The sequence below is a fragment of the Hipposideros armiger genome, unplaced genomic scaffold (genome assembly GCF_001890085.2).
Source record: "Hipposideros armiger isolate ML-2016 unplaced genomic scaffold, ASM189008v1 scaffold_141, whole genome shotgun sequence".
Classification (NCBI taxonomy): Eukaryota; Metazoa; Chordata; class Mammalia; order Chiroptera; family Hipposideridae; genus Hipposideros; species Hipposideros armiger.
This window is the reverse complement of record NW_017731491.1, coordinates 761,537-788,372: the sequence shown is the minus strand read 5'-3', so window position 1 is coordinate 788,372 and position 26,836 is coordinate 761,537. Positions and strand designations below refer to the sequence as shown.

Genomic DNA, 26,836 nt, shown 5'->3' with positions numbered 1-26,836 from the left:
TACACATTTTAAGAAAGCAAAAAACTGTATTAAAATTATGCTGATGATTGGGCCTGCCAAATGGCGTATTGGTTAAGAGTTGGCTTGGGACACCAGCTTTGAGCAGCAGGGCCCCAGTTGGGATCCTACATGAGGGCCAGTGACGCCATGCCCTCTACAGCTAAGATGGTGAACAACAGCTTGACCTGGGCTGCCATGAGTCACGGGTGGAGGCGTAGGCTGCAGTGGGGCTGGCTGGCAGCGGGCATGAGCTTTCGTGAGCTGCCGTGAGTGGCCGTCCAATGGCTGGTGAGCGACTGCCTCACCTGGGAAGAGCGCAGTAATACCAACATGTGCCAGTGAAGCGACGTCCTCCACAACTAGACTGAAGAACCAAAGGACAGCAACTTCTCTGCTCCCCTTCCCCCAATTCCCTAACACTTTTCCCCTCCCCCAATTCCCCAATAAAATCTTTTAAAAAAAGAATTATGCTGATGATAACCACTTTGAGCACCTCTTGTAATTGCAGAAGTCAAATGTGACTTGTATTCATCTTTTGCTATCGGTTATATGGAGTATTACAATTTTAATACATTTTTTCCTTTCTTAATATGTGTATACACTTTTTTGTACCATATGTATGTATGTATGCATGTATGCATAGTGGATTTCTGTTGTGTATTTTCAATGTATATAACTTCAATGACTTCAAACTTCTGTATAGATATAAGGTGTCTTAGTTCAGTCTTCTATACCAAAAATTCTATAGACTGGGTGGCTTATAAACAACAGAAATTTATTTCTCACAGTCCTGGAGGCTAGAAAATCCAAAATCAAGGCACCAGCGGATTGAGTGTCTGGTGAGAAACCCATTCCCTAGTTCATACCTGGCCATCTTCTCGTTGTGTCTTCAATGGCAGAAGAGTTCTCTGGGGTCACTTTTATTAGAACACTAATCCCATCCTTCCCCCGACTTTGAGAGCAAGTGGCATCAAGAATAAGGAATTGGTTATAGTGCCTGGTGGCAGCAGTAGTCACAGAAACATCAATTTTCAGGGGCTACAGTCTCAGCAGTGGGGCATTGTCCAGTGCCACTGGGGACTGGGGTCCAACCTGTGGCTTTTAATGGTTCAGCAGTCATGGTTGCAGTGTGTTCCTGGACTGATTTATGGCAATATTTAGGCTGTGGTCCTGGTTGCTCCTGTGACGTCTTTGTTCTGACCATTTTTAGAGCCTACTTCTCCATCCTTCCCAGCAGTATATTTTTAGTAAATTTTCTTTTGTGCTTAAATCACCTAGAGTTAATTTATGTTGCTTGCAACTAAGAACGCGGACTAAATGGTGATTAAATCTGCATGTTCATTGTGCATCATATTTCCAAAATAAAAAAGACTAGTAGCTCAAAAGTGGGACATGAAAATATTAATCTAACCCAGTTAATATTATACTTAATAGTAAAAGACTGAAAGCTTTCCCTTAAAATCAGGAACAAGCCAAGGGTCCGCTTACATCACTTCTATTAAACATTGTATTGGATGTTCCATTCAGGGCAATTAGATAAGAAAAAAGAAATAAAAGGCATTAAAATAGGAAAGAAAGATATAAAGCTCTATTTGCAGATGATCTTATATATAGAAAATCCTAAAGAATCCACTAAAAATATTAGAACTAATAAACAAGTCCAGCAAGTTTGCAGGATAGATCAACGTGCAAAAAATCAATCGTGGGGTGGCCCGTTAGCTCAGTTGGTTAGAGCAAAGTGCTCATAACACAAAGGTTGCTGGTTCAATCCCCACATGGGCCACTGAGTTGCACCCTCCACAACTAGATTGAAACAACTACTTGACTTGGAGCTGATGGGTTCTGGAAAAACACACTGCTCCCCAATAAAATAAAATAAAAAACAATCATATTTCTGTACACTAGCAATGAACAATCTGAAAATAAAATTAAGAAAGCAATTCTATTTACAATGGCTTCAAAAAATTAAAGTACTTAGGAATCGATTCAACAAAAGGACTTGTACACTGAAAACTATAAAACATCACTGAAAGAAATTGTAAAAAGACCTAAAGAAATGGAAAGAAATCCATGCTCGTGGATCAGAAGACTTGATATTGTTAAGATGGCAATACTCCAAATTAATACACAGACTCAAGGCAATTCCTATCAATTCCTTTTTTGCAGAAATTGATGTTGATCCTAACATTCATAGGAAATGCAAGGGACTTACAATAGCCAAAACAACCTTGAAAAAGAAGAACAAAGTTGAAGGACTCATACTTCCTGATTTCAAAACCTAGTAAAAAGCTACAGCAATAAAAACAGTGTGGTAATAGCATAAGGACAGACATATAGATTAATGGAATGAAATTGAGCATTCAGAAATAAACCTTCCCATTTTTGGTGAAGTGGGTTTTGTCAAGGGTGACAAGATCACTCAATGGGGAAAAATAGTCTTTTCAATAAGCAGTGCTGGGACAACTGGATATCAACATAAAAATGAATGAATTTGGACTCCTATCTCACATCATATACAAAAAATTAACTCAAAATGGATCATCAACATAAATGTAAGAACCCAAACTATAAAAGTCTTACAAGAAAACATAGGAGTAGGTCTTTGTGTCTTTGGATTAAGCAACATTATCTTTGATATTACACCAGAAGTATAAGTTACAAAAGGAAAAATAAGTAAATTAGACTTCTTCAAAATAAAAACCTTTTGAGCTTCTAAGGACACTATCAAGAAACTGAAAAGACAACGTGTATAGCAGGAGAAAATATTTTCAAATTATATACCTGATAAGGGATTTGTATTTAGACTGCATAAAGAATTTTATGACTCAACACTGAAAAGAAAAATAACCCATTTAAAAATGGGCAAAAGATTTGAATAGACATTTTCCAAAGAAGGTATGTAAATAGCCAATAAGCTCATGAAAAGATGTTCAACATCACTTCTCATTTGGGAAATGGAAATGAAAACCACAATGAGGTTGCTAAAGGGTATGGAGTTTCTTTGGGGGATGATGAAAATGTTCTAAAACTGAGTGTGTTGATGATTGCACAGCTGTGAATGTACTAATAACCATGGAATTGTACACTTCAAATGGGTGAATTCTGTGCACGTGAATTACATTTCAATAAAACTGTTACTCAAAACCCCACAATGAGTTGTCACTTCATATGTACCAGGATGGCTAAAATAGAAAAGACACAATAGCAAGCGTTGCCAAATATGTGAAAAATTGCCATCCTCATACATTGCTGGTAGGGTTGTAAAATGATGCAGCCACTTTGAAAAACAGTTTGGCAGTTCCTCAAAATGGTAAACACAGAGTTAGCATACAACCCAGCAATTCCACTCATAGGTATATGCCCAAGAGAAATGAAAACATGTCCACACAAAAACTTGTGCATGAATGTTCAGAGAAGCATTATGCATAATAGTTAAAAAATGGAAACCTATATCTAACTGATGAATGAAAAAGCAAAATGTTATATATCTTTATGATGGAATAATATTCGACAATAAAAAAGAATGAAGGCGCGCCTGATTAGCTCAGTCGGTTAGAGCACAGGCTCATAACACCAAGGTTGCCGGTTCGATTCCCACATGGGCCAAGGAGCTGCACCCTCCACAACTAGATTGAAGACAACTACTTGACTTGGAGCTGATGAGTCCGGGAAAAACGCACTGTTCCCCAATAAAATTTCTTAAAAAACAACCAAAACCAGAATGAAGTAATGATACATGTTACAACATGGATGAATTTTGACAACATCATGCTAAGTGAAGGAAGTCGAACATAAAAGACCACATATTGTGTGATTCTGTTTATAGAAAATGTCCAGAATAAGCCAATCCATAGAGATAGAAAGTATATTAGTGGTTTCCAGGGGCTGGGGGGAAGGGTGAAATAGGAAGTGAGTGCTAAAAGGTACAAGGGCACTTTTTGGGGTGATAAACATTTTCTAAAATTGGATAGTAGGGATGGGATTGTTGCACAACTCTATGTATGTTCTGAAAACCACTAAATTGCATATGTTAAAAGGGAAAATTTTATGTGAATCATATCTCAATAAACCCGCTATCAAAGTTTTTTAAAAAAATCATGAAGATTGTAATGTGAATGCCACAAATCAGAATAGCATTATAAAGTCAAATAATGAATAAGACTCTAGTGAAAATGCAGAGTATGATTCTGTATGTTATTGGGTAGACATCTGAAAATATGATTGTTTTGCACAAGGAGCTAAAAAATAACAGTGTCAATTATAAAACGGATGATGAGTATCTGAAAATTGGATTGTACTGGACTAGCTATGCATTCGTCTCTATTCTTCAATGTATTGTTTATTATGAATGTGTTCACATCAGAGCATAAAACCAACCATGACTGTCATTTTCAAACAAAACACAATGATGTCTCTTGTAAAGAGGTGATATTTTTTTCTAGAATAACAACAAAACGATACTTTCCAAATTGATGAATTTTGTTTCTAAAGGCAGACACAGAAAATATCACAGCTTAGCAACAGCACTGAAATCTACATTTCTTCAGCAAAACAAGGCTATAAATCATAATTGCCAAAAAGGTATAAATCCAATTACAAAGCTAATGGCACATTTTATGCTTCAAGAGAAAGCAAACAAAAGTCCTTTATCCAGTGATGTTCGGGGTCGTTGCAAAAATTCAACAGCATACAATATGAAAGAGCAACAGCAATAGTGTCATCCTGGAAGACGCTTCTTTTTACAGAGGAAGGAAACGGCTGATGTGATGTGTACAAATCAGCCCTTGGCATCTGCGTGTTACGTATGAGGGGAAAACGTTCCATGAGATTTTATTCTATTTATCACTACAGACTCATGCTCTGAAAAAAGAGATTTTTTTTTATCTATAATAATTATTTGGGGAGACAATATATGTTGGAGTCAGTACTGAGCAACCTGGCCATATGTTTAGCAAAGAAAAGTTAACTATAGGAATAAAAGATTGCAAAAGAACACACAGCTTCATTCACACAGAACAATTAGCAGGTAACCTGCACCCTGACCTTGAATCAGGAATGAAAGCAAGAGTGAAGATTACAAATATGACTAGGTCGCAACCACAGAGTGAATGTCTTTTCAGCATGTTGCGAGAAGAAATAAGACTGCTTTTCTATGTGGAGGCATGTTACCAGGGAAAGGTGTGCCCACACAGTTTTTTAAATAAAGAAAGTGATTTATATATAGTATTTCTTTGTAATACTCATAATGCCTATAGAGATATTTCTTTATTTTCAAGTGGCTTACCTCAGCTTTGTGTTCAAATTCTTGTATGGCCTAAACCTGTCACTTCAAGACGGATAGAGCAACAAGTTTTAAAACTTGAGAAAGTGAATAAACTAACAAAATTTCTTAAGATGATATAAACAAAAGGTATTCATTATGTATTGCTGCCTAACAAGTTATTCCACAATTTAAGAGCTTAAAACAGCAAACATTTATGATCTCACTGTTTCTGTGGGGCAAGAATCTAGGTGCAGCTGAGCTGGTTGACTCTAGCTCAGGATTCCTCTTGAGGTTGTGGTCAAGCTATGGGCTGGGGCAATACTCATACTCGTAGCCACCTTAAGGCTTGAGTGGAGAAGGACCCATTTCCAGGCTCACTCAGGTGGCTGTTGGCAGGCCTCAGTCATCCCTGGCTGTTGGCTGGAGATGGCCATTCCTTGCCATGTGGGCCTCCCCTAGGGCATTTTACAACATGGCAGCTGTCCTCCCCCAGAGCAAGTGAGCGAGAGAATGAGAGGGCGAGCAAGAAAAAAGCTGCAGTCTTTCTGTAACCTAATCTCAGAGCTGGCATCCTGTAACTTCTGCCCTATTTTATCTGTTAGAAATTAGTCAATAGGTCCAGCCCACACACAAAGGTATGGATACTGGGAGGTGGGGATCATTGGGGCCCTCTCAGAGGCTGCCTACCACAGACTCCATACACTTTCATGGGTGTGGCTTTACCTAGACTAAGATGTCATACAAGTCATCAGGTCTTGGTCAGTGAAGCTCTCTACTCTATCTGTGTTCTGTGATCCAGGAGGCAGAACTTGACCAGCCAAGTTAGTTGTTGAAAATGGGTGCACGGTCTAAATCAAATCATAATTTAGTAGTCCAGTGCCCTTGGGTACACATCTTTTATAGAGCTGGTGGGTTTTCCTCCACCCCCTTAAGCTGGCATGGCTGTTTGGTGGGACAGGTCTAAGCCAATTGTTCTTTCCCATGGCATAAACAAAGGTTGGCTTCAGTTAGCATGCTCTCTTAACCAGCATATACTGAGAAACTAATTCATCCTGGTTCCTCCAATGAAGTTGGTTTGACACCTGAGAGGATGTACCATCTTTATGACTTGGGAGTTGGCTCTCAAACTTTATGCATTGTTTGTTCATGCCAGTTGACCCAAATGAGAGTGGCCTGAATTGGGGCAGTGAGTGTCTTACTGATCTCTTCCACCAGGGTTTAGAGACAGCTGGTTGTCCTCAAATCTCTATTTTCCTTTTTGTCCTTAGTAACAAAATTCCCAATTATTACTTGGGCACATGGCTGCCTGGAATATAGACAATAACGATCCGTTTTCTTGCAGTTAGATGTGGTCATCATGTGAGTATGTTCTGGCCAATGAGATATAAACAATAGTTGGTGTGAGCAATACAAGTGGTTGGTATGAACAATTTCCAGGAAGTAGCCTTAAGGGAAAGCAATATGCCCCGCTTTGTCCTTCCTCCTTTGTTTTGGCTAGAATATGGATGCAGTGACTGGCACTCATGAGGTAACCCTGGGAACAGAAGCCATGCAGGATAAACCATCATGAAAGAAGGACACTATGGGGCCGGCCAAGTGGCGCGTTGGTTAAGAGCTGGCTTGGGACGCCAGAGGGCCCCGGTTCAGATCCCACATATGAGGGCCAGTGACACTGCCCTCTACAGCTAAGATGCTGAACAACAGCTCAACCTGGAGCTGGGCTGCCTTGAGTCACCGGCGACAGCAGGTGGGTTGCCGTGGGCTACCGTGTGTAGCCAGCCGCCAGCATGAGCGGTTAGCAGCCGCAGTGAGCGGCCGTCCAGAAGCCAGCAACTGATCTGCCTCGCCCGGGAAGAGCGCAATGATGGTGCCAACTTGGGCCAGTGAAGCAACGTCCTCCACAACTAGACTGAAGAACAAAACGACAGCAACTTGTCTGTTCCCCTTCCCCCAATTCCGCAATAAAAAAAAAAGGAGGACACTATGACATACCATACGATTCCTGGGATGACTGCCTCTGGACTTCTTAAATATGAGAGAGAAAGAAATTTGCATTTTTATGTAAGTCATTTCTAGATTTTTCTGTTACTCTTAACTGAACCTAATCCTAACTAATGGTGTAGCTTTGTTCAAGTCCAGATCCTAAAGGTATGCAATTTAAACCCAGTCTTGCCGTGACCTGAGCTGCTCTTCTACTTCCTACATTGTTCTTCCAATGGGAAGGTATTTTCTACAAACATAGGGCAAAAAGTTATAGCAAACATTGCCAGGTTCCCACTGGAACCTGGTTGAGAACTTAGGATGTGCTGACCTGCCATGTCCAGAGGATGGGGCAATCTGCAGACAGCCTTGCTGAACTGCAGGGGTGGGGCTAGATCAGAGCAGAGGCTAGTCCTTGGGGTTCTCTTCAGGTAGCAGGACCAGCAGGAGGCTGTGTGGCTCTGAACCGAGCTCTCCAGCCATTTGCCCTGGGTGTTGCCTAAGTTCAAAGGCCTGACAGACTTAAGGTCTGTAGGTCAAGTTCTTGTCTAACTAAGATATGCAGAGCCAGTAGGTACCTTTAGGAAAAAGGAATGGGAGTCATCAGGGACAAGGAAGTGCAGATAAAAAACAAATGAATCTGTCTTCTAGAAGTAGGCAGGGAATAGACAAAAACGAAAAGTCCGTATCAAGCACCAACGTAGACAGTGTTTGCACTGTGTGCTGCAATGCCAGCCAGGGGGCCCCTGGGAAAACAAAGGCCATGTCTGTTTTCCTTTCGTGGCCTCTGCTCCACGGTGTCAATGACTTTTTCCAGTGAAACCCACACCCAGGCTTCTGCCAGGGCTATGCTCGGCTCCCACTCTCCTTTTCACAGCATGCCAAGGAAATAACTTGCCTGAGGGCACACATAGGGGGCATTTCTGGGGTATTTTGTGCTGATGATAGCAGTGAAGAATCCATGGTATTCACCAGTTTCTTAGGCCAAAAGTATTCCTATTATAAAATAGAAGTCCTGCCTTGAGGAAAGGGTAGGCATTCACCTTAGAGTACAGGAGATTTTCAGCAAATTATAACCTGCTGTCAAAATTCTGGACTGTGCATATGTTTTCGATGCTTCTGAACTGAATTTAACTTTTAGTTTGATAAATGCACACCATTATCTTCAGACTGTTCTCTCTTAATATGTGCTGGCTCAAGAATGCCTCTACGGCCGGCCGAGTGGCGCAATGGTTAAGAACTCGCTTGGGATGCCAGAGGGCCCCGGTTTGGATCCCACATATGAGGGCCAGTGACACTGCCCTCCACAGCTAAGATGCTGAACAACAGCTCAACCTGGAGCTGGGCTGCTGTGAGTCGCCGGCGACGGCGTGGGCTGCAGCCCCTGTGGCAGTGGGTTGCCATGGGCTACCGTATGTAGCCAGCAGCCAGCATGAGCGGCCAGCAGCCACAGTGAGCGGCCGTCCAGAAGCCGGCGACTGATCTGCCTCGCCCGGGAAGAGCGCAATGATGGTGCCAACTTGGGCCAGTGAAGCAATATCCTCCACAACTAGACTGAAGAACAAAACGACAGCAACTTGTCTGTTCCCCTCCCCCAATTCCCCAATTTAAAAAAAAAAGAAAAAAAGAATGCCTCTAGTTCAAAATCCATTTCCCAGTACCTCGTATTTTAAAATATATTTCCCCAAATTAGGCAAAGGGGCAGCACTCACGGGTCCAGAAGTGGTCGGCGTGGGAGGCTCAGTGTGGAATGGAGAGGGCGTGGGTCCTCAAGTCAGGCAGATCTGCCTTGGAATCAAGACTCTCACGCTGGAGTCCAAAGATATTATCTGCAGTTGTGTAACAAGAGATAAAGGGGCATGTGCGTGACTCAGTTACAAAGGTGACCGACTGAGGAACTTAAAATATTGATAAACCCGACTGGGAAGCAGTTGCGGAGGTGAAAAGGAAAGGTTGTGTGTACACTAGATCCTTAGCTCTCTCATAGCAGGAGGTCAATTGATAAATCAAGAAATGATGGCAGTGTTTCAACAAATAGTTATGATGTGCCAAGCGCTATTCTAGGCATTGAGGGTACAGACATAAAATAAATGAACCAAAGTCATGGCATCTATTAGTCTAATAAGCCTGTTGGTTAAAGGTAGAGATCATTAAGGTGACTACCAGAAGAAACAGTAAAAAGTCTAAAAGAGTTGCCTAGGGAGTGGATTTAGGAGAGGGAAGGGGTGGAGAGAAATAGGGCAAGAGATGGTTTTCCGGACAAGCCCTGCCATGCTATTTGAATACATATACACACACACACACACACACACACACACACACACAGCAAAACCTTGGATTGCGAGTAACTTGGTTTGCAAATGTTCCGCAAGACGAGCAAACATTTCTAATACATTTTTTTTTAAATTGGGGAATTGGGGGGATGGGAACAGTGCTGGGGAATTGGGGGAAGGGGAACAGACAAGTTGCTGTCGTTTTGTTCTTCAGTCTAGTTGTGGAGGACGTTGCTTCACTGGCCCAAGTTGGCACCATCATTGCACTCTTCCCGGGCGAGGCACATCAGTCGCCGGCTTCTGGACGGCCGCTCACTGCGTCTAATACATTTTAACATGGTAAACAAGCAATGTCTTGCAACATGAGTAGCTTGTTTCCGGAACGAATTATGCTCGCAAACCAAGCCATTACTATATATATTTTCTATCTACATATATAGATAGACATATCTATCTATATAATATATGTATCTATATATAGATATATGCATATCTACATATATACCATGTCTATATATACTATATATCTATATATACTATATACATATAGATGTGTATAGCATATATATTTGATACTTAGATACAAATGTTTTTAAATTATTAACGAAATATCTCACTAGTTTCTAGCTATATATCCTTGAATAGATTACATAACTTCCCTGGGCCTGCGTTCTTTTGCCTGGAGATTGGGGATAATAATGCCACCCTCAAACACTACTTGTTGCAGGAGCACCTGGCATAGAGTCAGCATGAAAATGTCAGTCCCTTCCCTTATGTATCCCAGTAAGACTTTGCAGCTCAGGGTTTTCAGGCTGAGCAGTGACCATTGTTCTTCGGTCTGGCCTGAGCAAGTCCCATGACTTTTCTTTGCCTGCTTCTGGCCATCTGACACACAGGTGCTCATCTCACATTTCCCTGCGTGCTAGGGATACAGGATGTTCATTGGTGAGAACTGAGTGTCTTGAAAGAACACTGACCAAATATTAATATGACTTTCGTTTGGACAACACTGTACAGTTGTTGATACAGTCCTTACTGTTGACTTCTGGACAGCTAAGGTAATCCGCTGTCCTGGTTATATTGTTGCCTCAGAAGCTTTCACAATCCTGTATTTAATCCCTGAGACACTGAGGGCCTCATGATATGAGGGAGAGAACAATTGTGAATTCAAGAGTAAGAGAGAGAGAGAGATCACTGCCTGGGATCAGAACATAATTCGTAGAAAAACACTGAAGATAGCAGCAGGACAGAGCAAGGAGGATTGCTGATATCCGAGCTAGCTGTAAGAGGAACGTGTACATATGTGACTCTGTGTGTGTTTACACATACACAATACACAGGGGGACGTGCTTGCTGACTGTGTGTGTGAGAAGGGTGGGGAGTGTGTTAGGGGTGGAATACAGGCACTGATGTGCTGGTATTAATAAAAGGCCTACCAACCAGGCTGGGAGAGGAGAGCTCTAATGTGTAGCAGCTGCCAATTTTGATGGTGTAAATATTCCCACTGAGGCTGATTTCAAGCTACCAAGTTGAAGTCATTGAATGCAGAGGGGGAAAGGAATGTGCAGCGTCAGCTCTCACCAGTCCGGGCAAAGCTATGTCCAGCACAGTGCTGGCTGCAGGCTTCCAGCACCATTTCCTTTCAAAACACAGGAAAACCTCCCAGCTCCTATTGCTTAGCTTTTATTCCAAAATCTATCCATACCTCCCAAACAGAATTGTTCGCTCCACCCTGATTGATTCTTTAGTCCTCTGTAAAGTTCATGGCTCATCACAGCCCATAGGAATTCTGGAACCAGAGTGTTTGTTTTTCCCCCCCCCTCAAAATCTACACAATGGTTGGCAAGACCATTTGTTTATTCAGAAAGCAGCCAACAGGATGCTGCAGGCCTGTCAGTGAACCTCAGTGCTCCTAAAGGTTTGGTGAACTCCTGCTGGCCAACAAAGCTCCGACAGCTCCGAGTAGACAAGATGGGGCCCCTTCACTTCCGGCTCCCCCACAGTTACAGCACTTTGCAAATTAAGTGGCTGCCTAGTTCTTAGACACATCTATGAATCGCCTCCCCATCCCGCAGGAAACCCTCTCTCATTAGTCTCCAATCGGGTGGGTGGAGTGGGGGGTGGGGGAGGCTTCCTTTTGAAACTCGCCCCACCTCTTCCCTCTCTGAAATCCTGTATCCGGAGTCAGACACTGGCTAGATCCAGGCCCTGTAGGGCCTGATGTTTATATTCCTTGGGGGGCCTTCTTTAAGGAAAAGAATACCAAGTTACAAATATAAAGTTACTAGGGTCAGGGCCTTTAGCAGGGGCCTGTGCAAATGAGGGTCTGAAACACATCCTTATTAACTTCTAGTAAATACACCCCTGGAGCCAGACTATGCTCAGAAGGAAATTGAATGTCTGCCTGGTGACCCTAAATGATGGAATGTGCTGCATTTTTCCTTTTGAATGAGGGTGAGGCTCCAGCACCCTGCTCCTCCTTAAAAACCTCTGCCTTTGAGCCTGATCCTGGAAGACATTACCCAGGTTCTTCTGAGAAAGCCTTTTTATTGTGCACCACTCCTATTGCATATTGATATTTCTCCTAGTCCAGTCTTTCAAAAATAATATAAGTATTCTAATTTATTCGTATTTCAAAGGAGTGGAGGCAATATAGAGACTGATCCAGAAAAAGAGCAATAGGTCATAACTTCATTTTAATTGGATATTCATTCTATAATTAATCGCACGTGTGATGTAGCAAGTTGCCAGATGGCAGGGACCAAAAAGTCTGGGAAACAAGTTCTTCTCCAGTGGATGAGCCACACACAGATAATCAAGAATCAATGCACCAGGCAATGTTTCTGGTGCTTACGAATGGAGAGAGAAATGAAAACTATCTCTCCTCTCCTTGCCTAGGATGAATGAAACTAGACCCTGGTGTTCCTCCAGGCCATGCCACAATTTTGAAGGGTTCAAATCTTCACTGCTGTCTGTCTCTCATTTCCTCCTTCGACTGCCCAGGCAGGTCTGGTCTTGCTGATGGATACTGGGTCAAGGCTGAACATAGCAATGACCTCTCCCAGGCTGCTGCATGGGTACCCCACTTCAGCCAGCTGGGAATTCAGGCCTCCATCTTCCCCAGCAAATCATCTCAAGATGAGTGACCTTGTATGGGAAGAGCACCAGCCTAGAAAAGAGGTTTGAATCCTAACTTAGCCTCTATCCCGACCCACCTTTCTGGGCCAACCATTCATCATCCTGGAACTCCTCCAGGGAAGAGAGTTGTCTTGATCATTTCATCTAACTATAGCACATGGCAGGTACTCAATATACAAATAACTAATTATGGAATCACAACAAAATGAGAGGGGTCAGTCTGGCTGATCTTGACAGTGGCTTCCTTATTTAAGAGTCTGTGATGACCTCAATCTCACTTCCAGGATTGGGCCCTAACTCCCGAGAGGCACAGAGAAGTGGAAGGCCCAGGATTCCTAAGTCCTCAAATCAAGGGGCACTTGATCCAAGTGTCCCAACCTAGTTGGTCCCTGAGACACAAAGTAATTAACGTGCATACATAATGTACGTTGTTGGAAAAGGCATTATGTAAGCCCTACTCCGAAAATAAGCCCTACCCCGAAAATACACCCTACCCCCGAAAATAAGGCCTACCCTGAAAATAAGACCTACCCCGAAAATCAGCCCTATCCGGAAAGTAAGCCCTACTCAGAAAATAAGACCACACAGCTACTCCACACTGCGTGGCGGAGACCACACCAGTTACACCTGTAACAGGCAGGGGCCTGTCTCATTGGCCCAAGGAGGCATCTTCTCTAACCCCTAACAAAGTCTAACTTCAGAATCACTGTGGATGAGAAGGGACCTCTAGTGGTCAACCTCTAAGGTCACATCCACGCTACCTCCTATCTATTCTCTTAAAGGTGTTCTGACCTGTCAACTTCAGGGTGTCAGTTCCAAGAGGTGGGGGAAGGGAAATACAGCACAGATCAGAAGAAGTTTTGGTTTTGATATAGCCAGGTTGTGGAGAGGAGGATGGCTTCTGTTGCATGGCATGTAGAGGATGTAGCAGACAGTTTTCTGTATATTTGCAGAAAAAAATCTACCCATTTCCTAGCATGATTGGGCCTAGGGTTGTGTGAGAATGAAGGGAAATAGGAGAAGCAGAAATGAGACTTTAGTCCAAAGTAATAGATGTTCTGCATTTTGAAAGCAGAGCATAATAGGTGAAAGAATAGATTTTAATCTTTTTTCGAAAATCATGTCTCTTTTGAGAAGTTATTTAAAAATTTAGAGACCATCTCCCTAGAAGAATACCCATGTGCACATATACATGTACACACACACACACACACACACACACACAGTTTGCCTACAAATCAGGGATTTCACTGACACTGTAAAGCCCATCCACAGTGGTTCAAGAAGTCAAGTTAAGAAACTCTGAAGTAAGGTACTGTATTTGGAAAAGGAAGTAGTGTGGCAGCCAGGAATCTTGAATGGATTCTAACCCCTGCATCACTTTGGACAAGTTCCTTTACCTCTCTGAACTTAATTTCTTCACCTATTAAAAAAAAGGGGGGGGGGAGGATTAGACAGATGTAGGAGTGCCAGCTAAAAGAACACCTACTTAAACCTGAATTTCAGATAAACAATGATTTTTTTTTAGTATAAATATATCTGAAATATTGGCTTTATTGTGAATTAATAGGTAGTTGTTGTATGGGACATATTTATACGAAATAAATATTGTTTCCCTGAAAGTCAAAGTTAATGGGGTGCTCTGTATTTTTTTATTTGCTGAATTTGGCAACCCTAGACAGGAGGCCTTTCAGGTCTTGATTTAGGGTCTAAGATTTTTGGTGATGAAGGAATCCTAATGGAGGATGGAAAGTTAGAGGATTATTAATCACTGTTTAAGCTTGAAATTGTGATGTCCCATGACCAATTTTAAGCAGCTTAGTGGACACTGTGTTGGATTCTGGAAAGAAAAGGCACCATACTGGTCCTTGCATTTTCAAATAACCACTGTACGAGTATCATTGTTAGGTTGTGACAGCCAGATTTCTAGCTTTTCTGTCACTTTCAAACTCTCAATTGCATTTCCAGTGACTTGGCCAGATGACCTTGCTGGCTTACAACCCTCCAGCCATTTGCTGAGCTGCTGCCTCTATCACATCAAGTTTGGTGACAGTGAATAGAAAGGCTGTGGCTCCAAAGCCTTTGGAGATGGCGCTGGTCCGCAGTAGCCGCACTGCCCCTCGGGCCTTCCTACCTTCTGGTTGCTTGTTTCCCTGTCCTGTCCTTCATTCCCACATAACAGGTAGTACTGTGAGCCTGCACACTTCCAGAGCCAGTCTCCCACAGAGCAGCCCTGTGTATGCATTCTCTTCTGGGAAGAGCGCCCAACATGCACCTTTAATTCACCTCTGAGTGGGCATCCTTTTCCTTCCTTCCTTCCTTCCTTCCTTCCTTCCTTCCTTCCTTCCTTCCTTCCTTCTTAAAAGATTTTTATTGGGGAATTGGGGGATGGGAACGGTGCTGGGGAATTGGGGGAAGGGGAACAGACAAGTTGCTGTTGTTTTGTTCTTCAGTCTAGTTGTGGAGGACGTTGCTTCACTGACCCAAGTTGGCACCATCATTGCACTCTTCCTGGGCGAGGCACATCAGTCGCCGGCTTCTGGACAGCCGCTCACTGTGGCTGCTGGCCGCTCACACTGGCTGCTGGCTACACATGGTAGCCCATGGCAACCCACTGCAGCAGGGACTGCAGCCTACACCGTCACCTGCGACTCACAGCAGCCCAGCTCCAGGTTGAGCTGTTGTTCAGCATCTTAGCTGTAGAGGGCAGTGTCACTGGCCCTCATATGTGGGATCCGAACCGGGGCCCTCTGGCATCCCAAGCCAGCTCTTAACCAACACGCCACTTGGCCGGCCCCCACTCTTTCTTGAGTTCCCACCATATACTAGGCACTTCCCCTTAACTGAGGGGCTTCCATCTTCATCACCCTCATCAGTGCTTAGTCCCAGTGCATAGCTCGTGGTTCTCAAAATGAGATTCCTGGACCTCTGTGGCAGTCACCTGGTAGGTTGTTAAAGATGAGATTCCTGAGTCTTATCAGAACTGATAAAGGACAGGGGCCTGGAAACTCCCCAGGTGCCTCTTACGCTCACCCTACTCAGAAGGCCATGGCTGCCAGCTCTGGGACACTCTTCTCTGTCCAGAAGTACATGGCCCTGATGTGGGGCAGATTGCTTTCTACTCCCAGGAATTTCCAGATTCGAGGCTGCCTTTCTTCTCTCCCTCTGCACCTGAGTTACTTGGGAGATGTGACATATTGGACTCTGTTAATACTCCAACCAGCCAACCTACTTGGGTTTAATGGTTAACTACTAGGCTTAGCTACTTATGGTGAAATGGTTTCCCCTGTATCAGGTCTAGGAAAGAGGACTGTTCCAGGGACGATTTACATGAACTTGGACAAACCTTGTCACTTCTTTGACTCTCCAGAAGGGGAGCTATGATACCATTTTAAACACCTGAAATCCCTCCCCAGCACCAAGTATACTCTGCCTGGCTCCGGACCATCACTGACTTTCTCCCTCTAGAATGTAAGACCCTTGAAGACCAGGAGCTTTGTTTTGCTCATCTGTATATCCCCAGGGCACTCAATCATTGTTGTGGGGTTCAGGGAGCACTATTCATCTTGTGGACATTATAGATTAGTATAAAACAGTTTTACATAGATGGCAGTAGACTGGCTTGAGGGGCCAAGTCTTTTACTAATTCATGATAAAGACACCATATTGGCTTGGATTGCAATGATATCCCCAATGCTTAGGGTACCTAGCACATAGAGGATACTCAATGAAAACTGCTACTTTCCCCCAATATTTTAATTATGAAAATGTCAAATATACAGAAAAGTTGAAAGACTAGTATCACGACTATTTAACCCTAACTAGATTCTAGATTCAGTAAGTGTTAATGTTTTGGGATCTTTGCTTTGTGTATGTGTGTATTTATTTTTGCTGAATCATTTGAACATTAGTTGCAATCATCATGACACTTAACCCACAAATATTTCAGCAGGCGTCGCCTAAGAATAAGGACATTCTCCTATGTAACTGCAATTACACAGAAGAATAATTAACCATTATTTCCTAATATCATTTAACATCGAGTTGTAGAAGTGGATGTTGGTGCCCTACCCACATTCCCTTGGCCGGCCTAGGGGTCACCTGTAAAGAGTTCCTATATAGCAGGTGATTTCCTGTCTTTGCCTAAACATTCATTGCTGGACAGAGAGAGTGCACTCTGCCCTCACAGGGCAGGCATGCTGAAAGTGCTAGGGAGTCAACACTCCAAGAGTGTCCCTGAACCAGTGATGGAGAAGGTGGATAAATACCCAAGCTTCCTTCCACCTCCTGAGTTGATTCTGAGGTGTGTTCCACAGAGCTTGTCAAAAGGTCCCCAGTGAAGTTGCCCACAGTGGTAATCTGTTCATTGTCACATCCTTTACTGGTTTTCCTCCCTTCCCTATCTCCCTTCCTTCCTGTGCTTCCTGAGATGAGCTTTAAATAAATTACTTGCAGCCAAAATTTGGTCTTAAGGTCAGCTTTGGGGGGACCTAGAACCAAGACATCAATTGATTGCTAAATTCATTTTAAAATGATAATAGTAAAACACCCTGCTGTTAGAACCCTAGAGAAGGAAACTCAAAACCTGTTTAAATGGTGCTTGCAGACCAGCCAACAGGAACCACTCTTAGTTATGATTCTTACTGGAACAACGCTATAGTGAGGCTGTATGTATTTATTATGTCCTGCCCAATTTATATTACTAATAACAATAGCTACTGCTTATTACAAGCTTGCTGTGTGGCCGCTTCACATACTTTATTTCACTTAATCCTCTCAATGACTTTGTAGGGAGGGCACTATTATTTTCCCCATTGTATTGGCCAAGACCCTGAGGCTCATGGAGGTTAAATAAGTTTTTTGGAGTCACACAGCTGGTAAGAGGCAGGTCCCTGGTGTGCTTAACCAATGTCCCAAAATGTGCAGATAACCATAAATATTATTTTATGCTATTCTAGTGTAAATGGGAACAATAGTACTTGCCAGATAAAATTCACATTGCAACAACACCATAAACCTATGTTTTTTTAATCAATAAAGAATAGTTATACTTAGTTGCTAATTCTTGAAAGCATAATGCAAGGATTCCCCAACCAGGTGACAGTCTCAGAGGGGTAAAACTGTCTCCTGACATGGCTGGCTCAGTATAGCTTACACAGTGGTTTTGGGTTACCAGCGGTGAGTAAGATTTTTCCAGCACCATTTAAGTTGTGCGGAATCTCCTAACGTTTTGGCTGCTGTGAAAATCAAACCTCTCCTCAGACTTGCCCCCATCACAGTTCTCAGGCTGTCAGATTATCAAAGCACAGTCATCTAATTTGAGCATGACAGTGTTCAGTGAGATGAGCTACCAATTTTTGTGTAAGGTCAGGCTGTCTTGGAACAATTTCATTCCTGTATGTAATATCTGGCCCCACCTAGTAACTTAGGCACACATAAACACTTGGATCTTAAGAAGATGTCTTTCCCCAATTATTATCTTCTCTAAGAATCCATAACAGAAACAGACTTTGAACCCAATTTAATTATTTACTTGACCCTACTGTCATAAAGTATTCTAATTCGAGTATTATAAAGATGGTAACAGCGAAAAGATTCAGGGTTCTCAGACAGAGGAACAATTGGCCACAGAAGTTGGCTTTTCAGAGCTCAGCCGGTAAGTGGTAAGACCTGTATAGAAAGTAGAAAGTCAAGAAAAATTTAAAAGCAAGTCAAGGGAGGGAAATTCATTTTGAAAAGTTGCAGTCTTGGTGGGTGGAAGCAAAAGGGAGACATCCATTTCCTCCTTAATAGGGCAGCACGAGGTCTGCCAAGAAGCCCATATTTTCAGTTTTTAGTGGACAGTGCTTCAGAAAACTCGGTTAATGACCAAATCCTGAAATCGTCACTGTTACGCTGCTGTGATAGAAATCTCTTTGGCAAAATTTTTAAATGACAAAAGAATCAATATTAGTAATCACTGCATCTGATTGAAAGATAGATGCAGGCTTGCCAGCCAGAAAGGGTGAGCTTGGCAGGAACAAAACTTGCTCCTGTCAGGACAGGTCTGGGATGGGGAGAAGCAGAGCTGGCCCAAGGAAGTCAGAGGTCTGTTTCAGCTCTTGAAGGTTAATATAAAACTCCAAGTTGCTATGGTCTATGGAGTGGCCAGGGACTAAAAGGGATTAACAGCAGCTTCTTAAAGGAAGAGAATATTAATCGAGGCAGTAGGGTGGTAAAGAGCATGGCCTTGAGAGTCCTGGGTTCAAATCCTGGCCCTGACAGTTACTATCTTTGGGATCTTGGGCAAATGATATTACCTCTCCAAACCTTTAGAAATGACCTCGTGAGGGTTGTTAGGTGCTTAGATTTAAATAATGTATGTAGTGTTTAGCGCAGTGTCTGTTGCATAGAAAGCATCCCATATGTGTTTTTACTATATTCATAGTAGTACTCTCTTTTTAAAAATTTTTTTATTGGGGAACAGTGTGTTTTTCCAGGACCCATCAGCTCCAAGTCAAGTGGTTGTTTCAATCTAGTTGTGGATGGCGCAGCTCAGTGGCCCATGCGGGGACTGAACCGGCAGCCTTGGTGTTATGAGCACTGCGCTCTAACCATCTGAGCTAACCGGCTACCCCTCATAGTAGTACTCTTGAATGGAAGTAATAAATACATGTTTTTCCTATGGAAACGCAGGCAATATAGGGAGAAGGATGGCAGCAGCAAAGCACAGAAGAAGGGAGAAAAGGGGCCTTTGTTATTTGTTATTTTTAGTCCACAGTAGGTCAAGGGGAAGGAGTATTGCGAGCGGGACAGTAGTGGAAGGACGGGGAAAAGCCGAGATTATTATGGTTTAAGACTAGAGGCTATGTCGCGACTGAGTTTTTCCTAAGGTACAAATTATTTGAATCTAGGGGATTTGGAACAGTCTCAAAAGCTCTCTATTACCAAAGAGCAACTTTAAAAGAATAACCCAAGTAGAGGCTTTCAAAACAAGATTAACTTTGTTCAGTAGAGGCCGTCCAAGAATGAAGCAAGTTTCATTTCTCTTTGTTAAAATGACAGTCTCAGGGGTTTTTTTGTGTTTGTTTTTGTTTTTGTTTTAAGCTGAGCCATCCTGCCACCTGTTGGCAGCTCAGCGGCTGCTCAGCTCGGGCCGGGAATCAAACCACTGTTGCTCAGAGCTCAAACTCTTGAGCGAGCTCTTAACCAACTGAGCCACTCAGCCGGCCCGACAGTCTCAATTTTTTTAGGGAAGGCTGGTTTTATCTTCTCTGGGGCTGCCCTATAGCTGCCCTATATTATATAGCCTATTTCCTTGTGGCTTTCTTTTCCTTATCTTAAAAAAAAAATTCCTTAATACTAAAAGTACGTACTTTGAATTGAAGTAGTCAGAACAGGATTGTTTAAAAACTAGAAATAGTACCGTTATAACTGGGATGACTGATCTGGGACCTCATTTTAAATGCGTAATAGACAAGAGAAAGGTTCATAAACTCAGCGTAGACCAAAGTACAGAAACAACTGCACTCTTCCTCCCAGCAGATCTGACTTGAATTCATTAAAGATGGCATGGAGGAGTAGTGGCCTAACGCAAATGTGCAGATGTCTTCTCTTAGTGACTTTATTTCTGCCACGTGAGATGACCAGTAAGTTCACATTCTTTTTGGCCTTTTTTTAATGTTGGAATTGTATTTTGATCATTTTTAATTTTATGAAATTAAATTAAATTTTATTAAATTGGGGTGACATTGATTCAGACAATTATATAGGTTTCAAGTGTACAATTCTATAATACATCATCTGTATATTACATTGTGTTCACCACCCAAAGTCAAATCTCCTTTCCTCACCATATATTTGACCCCCTTTATCCTTTTCTACCTCCCCACCACCTCCTTTCCCTCTGGTTACCACCATACTATTGTCCTTAGCCTCTTTTTAAATAAAGAAAAATTTCAGATTAAAAAATGATCAGTGGGCATTGGGAAAATCCAAAATCCAAGTTGGAATGACTACAGAGTTGGTATAGCTCAGAGTACAGGAGTAGCTAATATACTAAAAAATTAAATGGAAAAATGTTTTTATGGTTCTGATATCTAAGCAGGGTATTCTATTCTCTCCAGAGCCACAGTCAAAATTTTCCAACATTTTAATGCATTTTATTACTAATCGTGTCCAAATAATCTTCTGCTGTTTATTTGAACATACCACTTACACGAAAATCTTTCCTGCATTTGCTCCTCACCCCAATCTGAAAGTAGTAGCTTCCCCCCATGATTTAAAAATCAATTTATAGTCATTGTAAAATAAATTAGGAAATATGAAAAAGAATAAATGAAGAGTAAGAATCCCTCCAAATCCCATCATCCAAAAATAATGACTCAATGTTTTGTGTTATATTCTTCCAGATTAAAAAAAAACACTAGGCAGCCATCTCATTATCTTCTCCAGTTTATACTTTTTAAAGTAAAAGTTAATGTGCTTATAGAATATATTAACGATGTTATGTAGGGGGCAAGTTTGTGGTGGTTACCGTCATTTTGAGCTTTTGTTACTTGCTTCTGAACCAGGAAAGGAAAAACTGAAATTTAGGTATGTTACTATACAATGACTATATTTCTAAAAATCAGAGATGAAAACAAATAGAATATATCCTGATCATCCACTGCACAACTTGTCTACCCCACAAACCACAGCTACTTAAACATCTTTTTATTTTACCACCAAAACAATAGTAAGATATCAGAAATGCAAGACCAAATCCTATCATCCAATCAGAATTGTTTGCCCATATGCATATTCAATTTTGATAGATTTATAGTAATATTAGAGATGTCATTTATACTCTGCCTATTTATCTAATGTTATGTGTTAAGTATTTTTTCGTTTTGCTATAGTCCTTTGTGTTTCCCCACTCCCACCCCCTTACTTTGCTACTTCCAACCCCTTGAAGTAAACAAATTACGTCTGGTAAGTATTTCTGTACTTTTTTTTCTATTTTTATCAATATTATTCCATATATATAGAATTTTTCCCAATACTTTTCCTGGTAAATGTGTGTGTGTGTGTGTGTGTGTGTGTGTGTGTGTGTGTGTGAGAGAGAGAGAGAGAGAGATAATTCTGTACATACTATTTTCTAACCCAGTGGTTCTCAAATTTCACTGCACATTAGAATTGCCTGGGGGCTCTTAAAAAAATACAATGCCTGGGTTGCATTCACATCAATTAATAAGAATGGCTGGGGATGGGAGTAAGGCATCCGTAAGTTTCTTAAGATCCCCAGGTGATTCCAATGTGCAGCAAAATTTAGTAACCATCATTTTAACCTTTTCCTTTTTTAAGTCATGAATACATTACAGATCTTCTCCCTTGTAAAATTATACAGATCAGTACGACTTTTTAATTGTTGCAGAGTATTTCATTGTCCTCATGTAACCTAAATCTATTTAACCAATTCCTTGTCGATGGCCATTTAGATTGTTCACTCCATCTTCATAGTTTCTTCCTGTACTCCCAGGTTCTTTTTTAACGGTGAATGGTGAAACCGAGAATTATATTCTAAACACTTGGCGTGGCTTCCAAGAATCTCTGAATTGTGCTGTGCAAAACCACACCAGAGAGGAAGAACTTCTCTGGTACCGAGAAGATGGGACCGTGGATTTGAAATCTGGAAACAAAATCAATTCCAGCTCCGTCTGTGTCTCTTCCATCAGTGAAAATGACAATGGAGTCACCTTTACCTGCAAGCTGCAGAGGGATCAGTCAGTGTCCGTCTCGGTTGTGCTGAATGTCATTTGTGAGTAAAGGTGGGGGTGGGGGAGGCAATTGCTATTAGTCTGTGTTGTCTGTACTACATTAAGTGGTAGTTGAAATCTGAGTCTAAAAGAGTACATGCATTTTAACATTTGCCTGATATTGCCAAATTGCCCTATTTATGCTCCTACAACAAAGCATGAGGGTGCCTGTTTCCCCACGCCCTCATGAGCACTGAGTATGAAATCTACCATCATGATATGAAATTGTGTTTTCATTTTCCAAATTGAGAACGAGGGTGTTCACCTTTTCATAAATGTATCGGCTGTTCCTGTTTGAAATCCTAAAACATGAAGCTTTTTGATGGCTGGGTTCTAGAAATCGGGTAACCCACTGGTGGAACACTACGGGGTTAGGGGTCCTTCCAAGGGTGTTACATAGGTGATCATGGTTTGGGTGGAAAGCTGGTTCTACATGAGGGTGGTGTGAGTCGTGTGGTAAGGGGCCATGTGGGATGGACTGATGATGTGGTATGGTTTGGTAGGAAGAGCTCTGGACTCAAGCTCAGGAAACTTTTCTGTAAAAACTTGATACCATTGGTCCTGGGATAAAAGGGTGGAGAAAATGCCTAGGAATCCAGCCCTGGAAAATACTGGCAGCTTGAGTTTCCAAAATGAATCATTTGCTTGTTCCTGGGCAAAGGAGCTTGGTTTTTCATTGTCTATGAATTAACAAAATGTGATTTTTAGCAAGCTTCCACCTGCCTACTCTGATAGAATCCAAGACTATCAGGGGAACTTTGAGGTCTTGTAATCCTTATAAAATGACAGATGAGGAAACTTAGGCTCATACTCAGGGCCCGAATCATCACAGCTGCAACTAGGAACAGAATACAAATCCGCACGCTCCTTACCTTCTTAAGGGAGACAGGACAGAAATGCCAATAATATGATATGGTGGCTTTAAAAAATGATTTTCAGTTTTCTAGCCTGAATCCACATTTAACATCATCTTTAATAATAAAAAAAAATGTTGACAATAAAATAAGATCGTCTTTATAACCACCTCCTAAATATTGTTTGTTGCTAAGCACATAAACAAAAAACAAACAGGTTAGTGATTCATAGTGACAATAACTGACATAAACTCATGAATCAAGAAATCAAAATGAGCTCATGAAAATTGACAAGAATAGCATGTCCAATCCTGAGAAAGTATTATTATTGTTGTAAGTAGCAGTTAATGATACACTATTTGGGGGAGTGTGCGCAGAAACAGCTTCTTTCATATGTTGTCGCTGCAAGTATAAATTGAGATCACCGCTTTGGCAACACCTGTCAAAATGTAAAGTGTGCCTACCCTATGGCCCAGCATTCTTACTTCTAGATGTTAAACTTGAAAAAACACATGTTCATGTGCTGAAAGAGACATATACAAGGAATGTGTATTGAAGCACTGCTTAACATTTTAAAACTGAAAACACCTAATGCCCATCAAAATGATTAAAGGGTCATGTATTATATGATTATATATAACTATTATATGGCTGTAGCCCTCTCAAAGCAATGAGCTAGATCTCTGTGATTCAATAATACATCTCAAAAACATCCAAGTAATTGAGAGAATGAAGTCTTTTATGTAAACCCTTCTCATCCTCCTAAAACAATACAAGATATTTCCTATACGTACATTATATGTCCAAAAACTATTTTAAAAAAACCCATCTGCAAGGATTTACATCAAACTCATAGCAGTGGTTACCTCTGGGGAGTCAGGGAATGATGAGGATGGGGTCAGGACCTTAACTTTATCTGAAACGTACTGATTTTTTAAAAACAGAATACTCATGTATAGCTGATATGCATAAAAATAGTTAAATAAAAAGGAATAACTAATAGGACCTGTGGAATTTGTGGAACTGGTATATTTGGCAATTATGTTCTCTATTCTAGCAGCAGCCTACATATCTGAATACCACATAAATGCTCGGATTTGGATATGAAATTCAAGCTCATTCCAAAGAGCAACAAAATGTCACTCTGAGAGAGTTATTAATAGCACAGCCTACTCAGGGTCTAATTATTCAGTGCGCAGATTATACAAGCTCCTGTTTTCCTCCTTCTCCGTCTTTAATCTCTCTTCTACTGCCCACTTTTCAAGCATTTTATTACTCTTCTGCACGTTGGCCAGAAAATGCAAATGGAGGAGAAGGGAGAATCAGCTCAGCCATTTCTGCCCCCTAGATGTTGGAAAGCTTTCATGGGGACGAGGGTTAGGATTATCTGTGAAGGTAAATGTGTTCAACTATCTATGGGTCTACAACTGCCCTTATCATGGAGGGAGTAAGGAATTGCTCACACCGAGGGGTGAGAAGGACTCAGAAAGTCACACTCACCTTCCATAGATGCCAGAGTTGCCATGATTGGAACACCTTCTGGGAGGAGGACATTATTTCTAGAGGATCATTGAGGAAATGCAAATATGCATTGGTAAATACGTGTGTGGGGCAAATGCGGTTAGATAAAATGGGAAAACAGAGGGTGTGACGAGTTCTTAAAACCACCACCATGATAATAATAGTACTAACTAGCACTGTGGTAAATTCTTTACAGGCATTATCTCATTTAATCTTCACAACATCTCATGAGGTGGCTATTATTCTACTTTGTAGATGAGGAAACTGAGCAGTTACTTAGCAGTTAAGTAAATTTCTCAAGCTCACAGTAAGTGATGTAGATGGAATTAGGGCTAACTGCAATGCCTGCTGTCTTAATATTATACTGTTTTATCCAACACTACTAGCACCGGTTGGCTTGTTATATTAACTCTCAGAGAGCAAAACACAAGGCTTATACTCTTGGGTAGTGTTACAAATTGTCTACTTGGCACAGACTCATCATTATATAGATTTGTTTCATAGTTTGTCTTCTCCACCACATTAAAAGTTCTATGAGGTTTGGAACTGGATGTACGTTATTTAGCATTGTATCCTCAGTTCCTAGCCCAGTGCTTGGCATACAGTAGGTACTCAATAAATTTTTGTCAAATGAATGAATGACTACATGAGAGAGACTGAAGGAAGACCCTGAACACTGATGGTACGCTACTGTCTATCTGCTAATTAAACCTAAATTCTTGAGTCTTGCAGTTTCTCCCCTCCTGAGTGGAGATGACTTCCAAACGGTTGAGGAAGGCAGTGATGTGAGGTTGGTTTGCAATGTGAAAGCCAACCCCCAGGCTCAAATGATGTGGTACAAAAACAGCAGCATCCTGAATTTAGAGAAAAATTATCAAGTCCAACAGACGAGTGAGTCTCTTCAACTGTCAATCGCGAAAGTCAAGAAATCTGACAATGGAACCTACCGCTGTTTTGCAAGCTCATCTGTGGGCACAGTGAGCAAGGACTTTCACCTCTTTGTCACAGGTAACTCTCTTTTTAAATANCTAGATCTAGCTATATCAGGTATGAGTCAGCCTGTGCTCTTCTCATAGACCTCCGTTTGAAATTGCAGCTCTTTTATAATTTATCGCTGACTTTCTCTGCTTCCATTTTGTCTTGATTTTTTTCCCCTTAAGGGTCTCCACTTCGCTTTCCCATACAACTGGGGCAGATTGAGGGGCGAAGTGGCCCTGGCCAGAACCACCTTAGATGTTTCTGCTGTGTTCTCCCCCTCTATCTTAGAAAAAAAAATTGTCTAAAATTGCAGTAGCTAAATGTTTCGGAGAGACAGAGAGAGAGAGAGAGAGAGAGAGAGAGAGAGAGAGAGAGAGAGAGAGAGAGAGAGAGAGATCTGCTGTTAGACAGGTGGTAAAAGACCCTTATTGACATACAAGCAAAAAGAAGAAATGAGCAAAGTGTATGAAATCTCGATGGATTTGTTTCTGAGGAATGGACACATCTTCCTGTTAGGCTTCTCTTGGCTTCCTTTGAAACGTTAGGAATGGAATGGAGGGGCGGGGGTAGAGAGACAGAGAGAGGCCATTAAAGACTGCAGTTTACAGATTTGTCTTCTTGAAGGCCCCAGCAGGTTTTTGTGGGGGAACATACAGAGCCTGTCTCTCATTCAGGATTTCTCAAAGTAGAATTTGGAAGCCCTGCGGAAGTGCTGGAAGGACAAGGTAGGAGGACTGTGAAAACCTGAAAGTTTAGACAATTAAGTAGAAGCCTGGATACCATAAAGGGAAAAACATTTTCAGGTGATGGTGGGTTGGGATAGTTTAAAGTGGAAGAGGAAACAGAAAAATTCACATAGTATCTAATTGGACTTGGGATCAGGGGACCTGGGTCTAGGCTGCATTTCCTTGGGCAAGTCCTTTTCCCTGTCTCTGGAAAATGAGGAATTTGGACCAGGAGGAGGATTAGGATTAATTTTCATGCTACTTGAAAATTCCCAACAGATTCCCACGCAGTTTAGTGAAATGCTGGAAGGAGTTGGCAAAAAAAAAA

The 26,836-nt window shown here is 41.7% G+C and overlaps 1 protein-coding gene across 3 annotated transcripts in view; it reads left to right on the top strand.

Moving 5' to 3' along the window:
- Positions 1-26,836, top strand: part of TMIGD1 (transmembrane and immunoglobulin domain containing 1) — a 64,399-nt gene that overhangs the window by 18,569 nt on the left and 18,994 nt on the right. Inside the window, exons 1-4 of one of the 3 annotated variants that reach the window (XM_019650442.1) lie at positions 18,242-18,310; positions 20,179-20,282; positions 22,154-22,432; positions 25,538-25,813. In XM_019650442.1, the coding sequence (XP_019505987.1) occupies positions 20,201-20,282; positions 22,154-22,432; positions 25,538-25,813 (637 nt within the window). In that variant the 5' untranslated portion in view covers positions 18,242-18,310; positions 20,179-20,200. Of the gene's footprint in view, positions 1-18,241; positions 18,311-20,175; positions 20,283-22,153; positions 22,433-25,537; positions 25,814-26,836 lie in introns of those variants that run through there. The other 2 variants (XM_019650441.1, XM_019650440.1) reach the window with 2 other exon arrangements.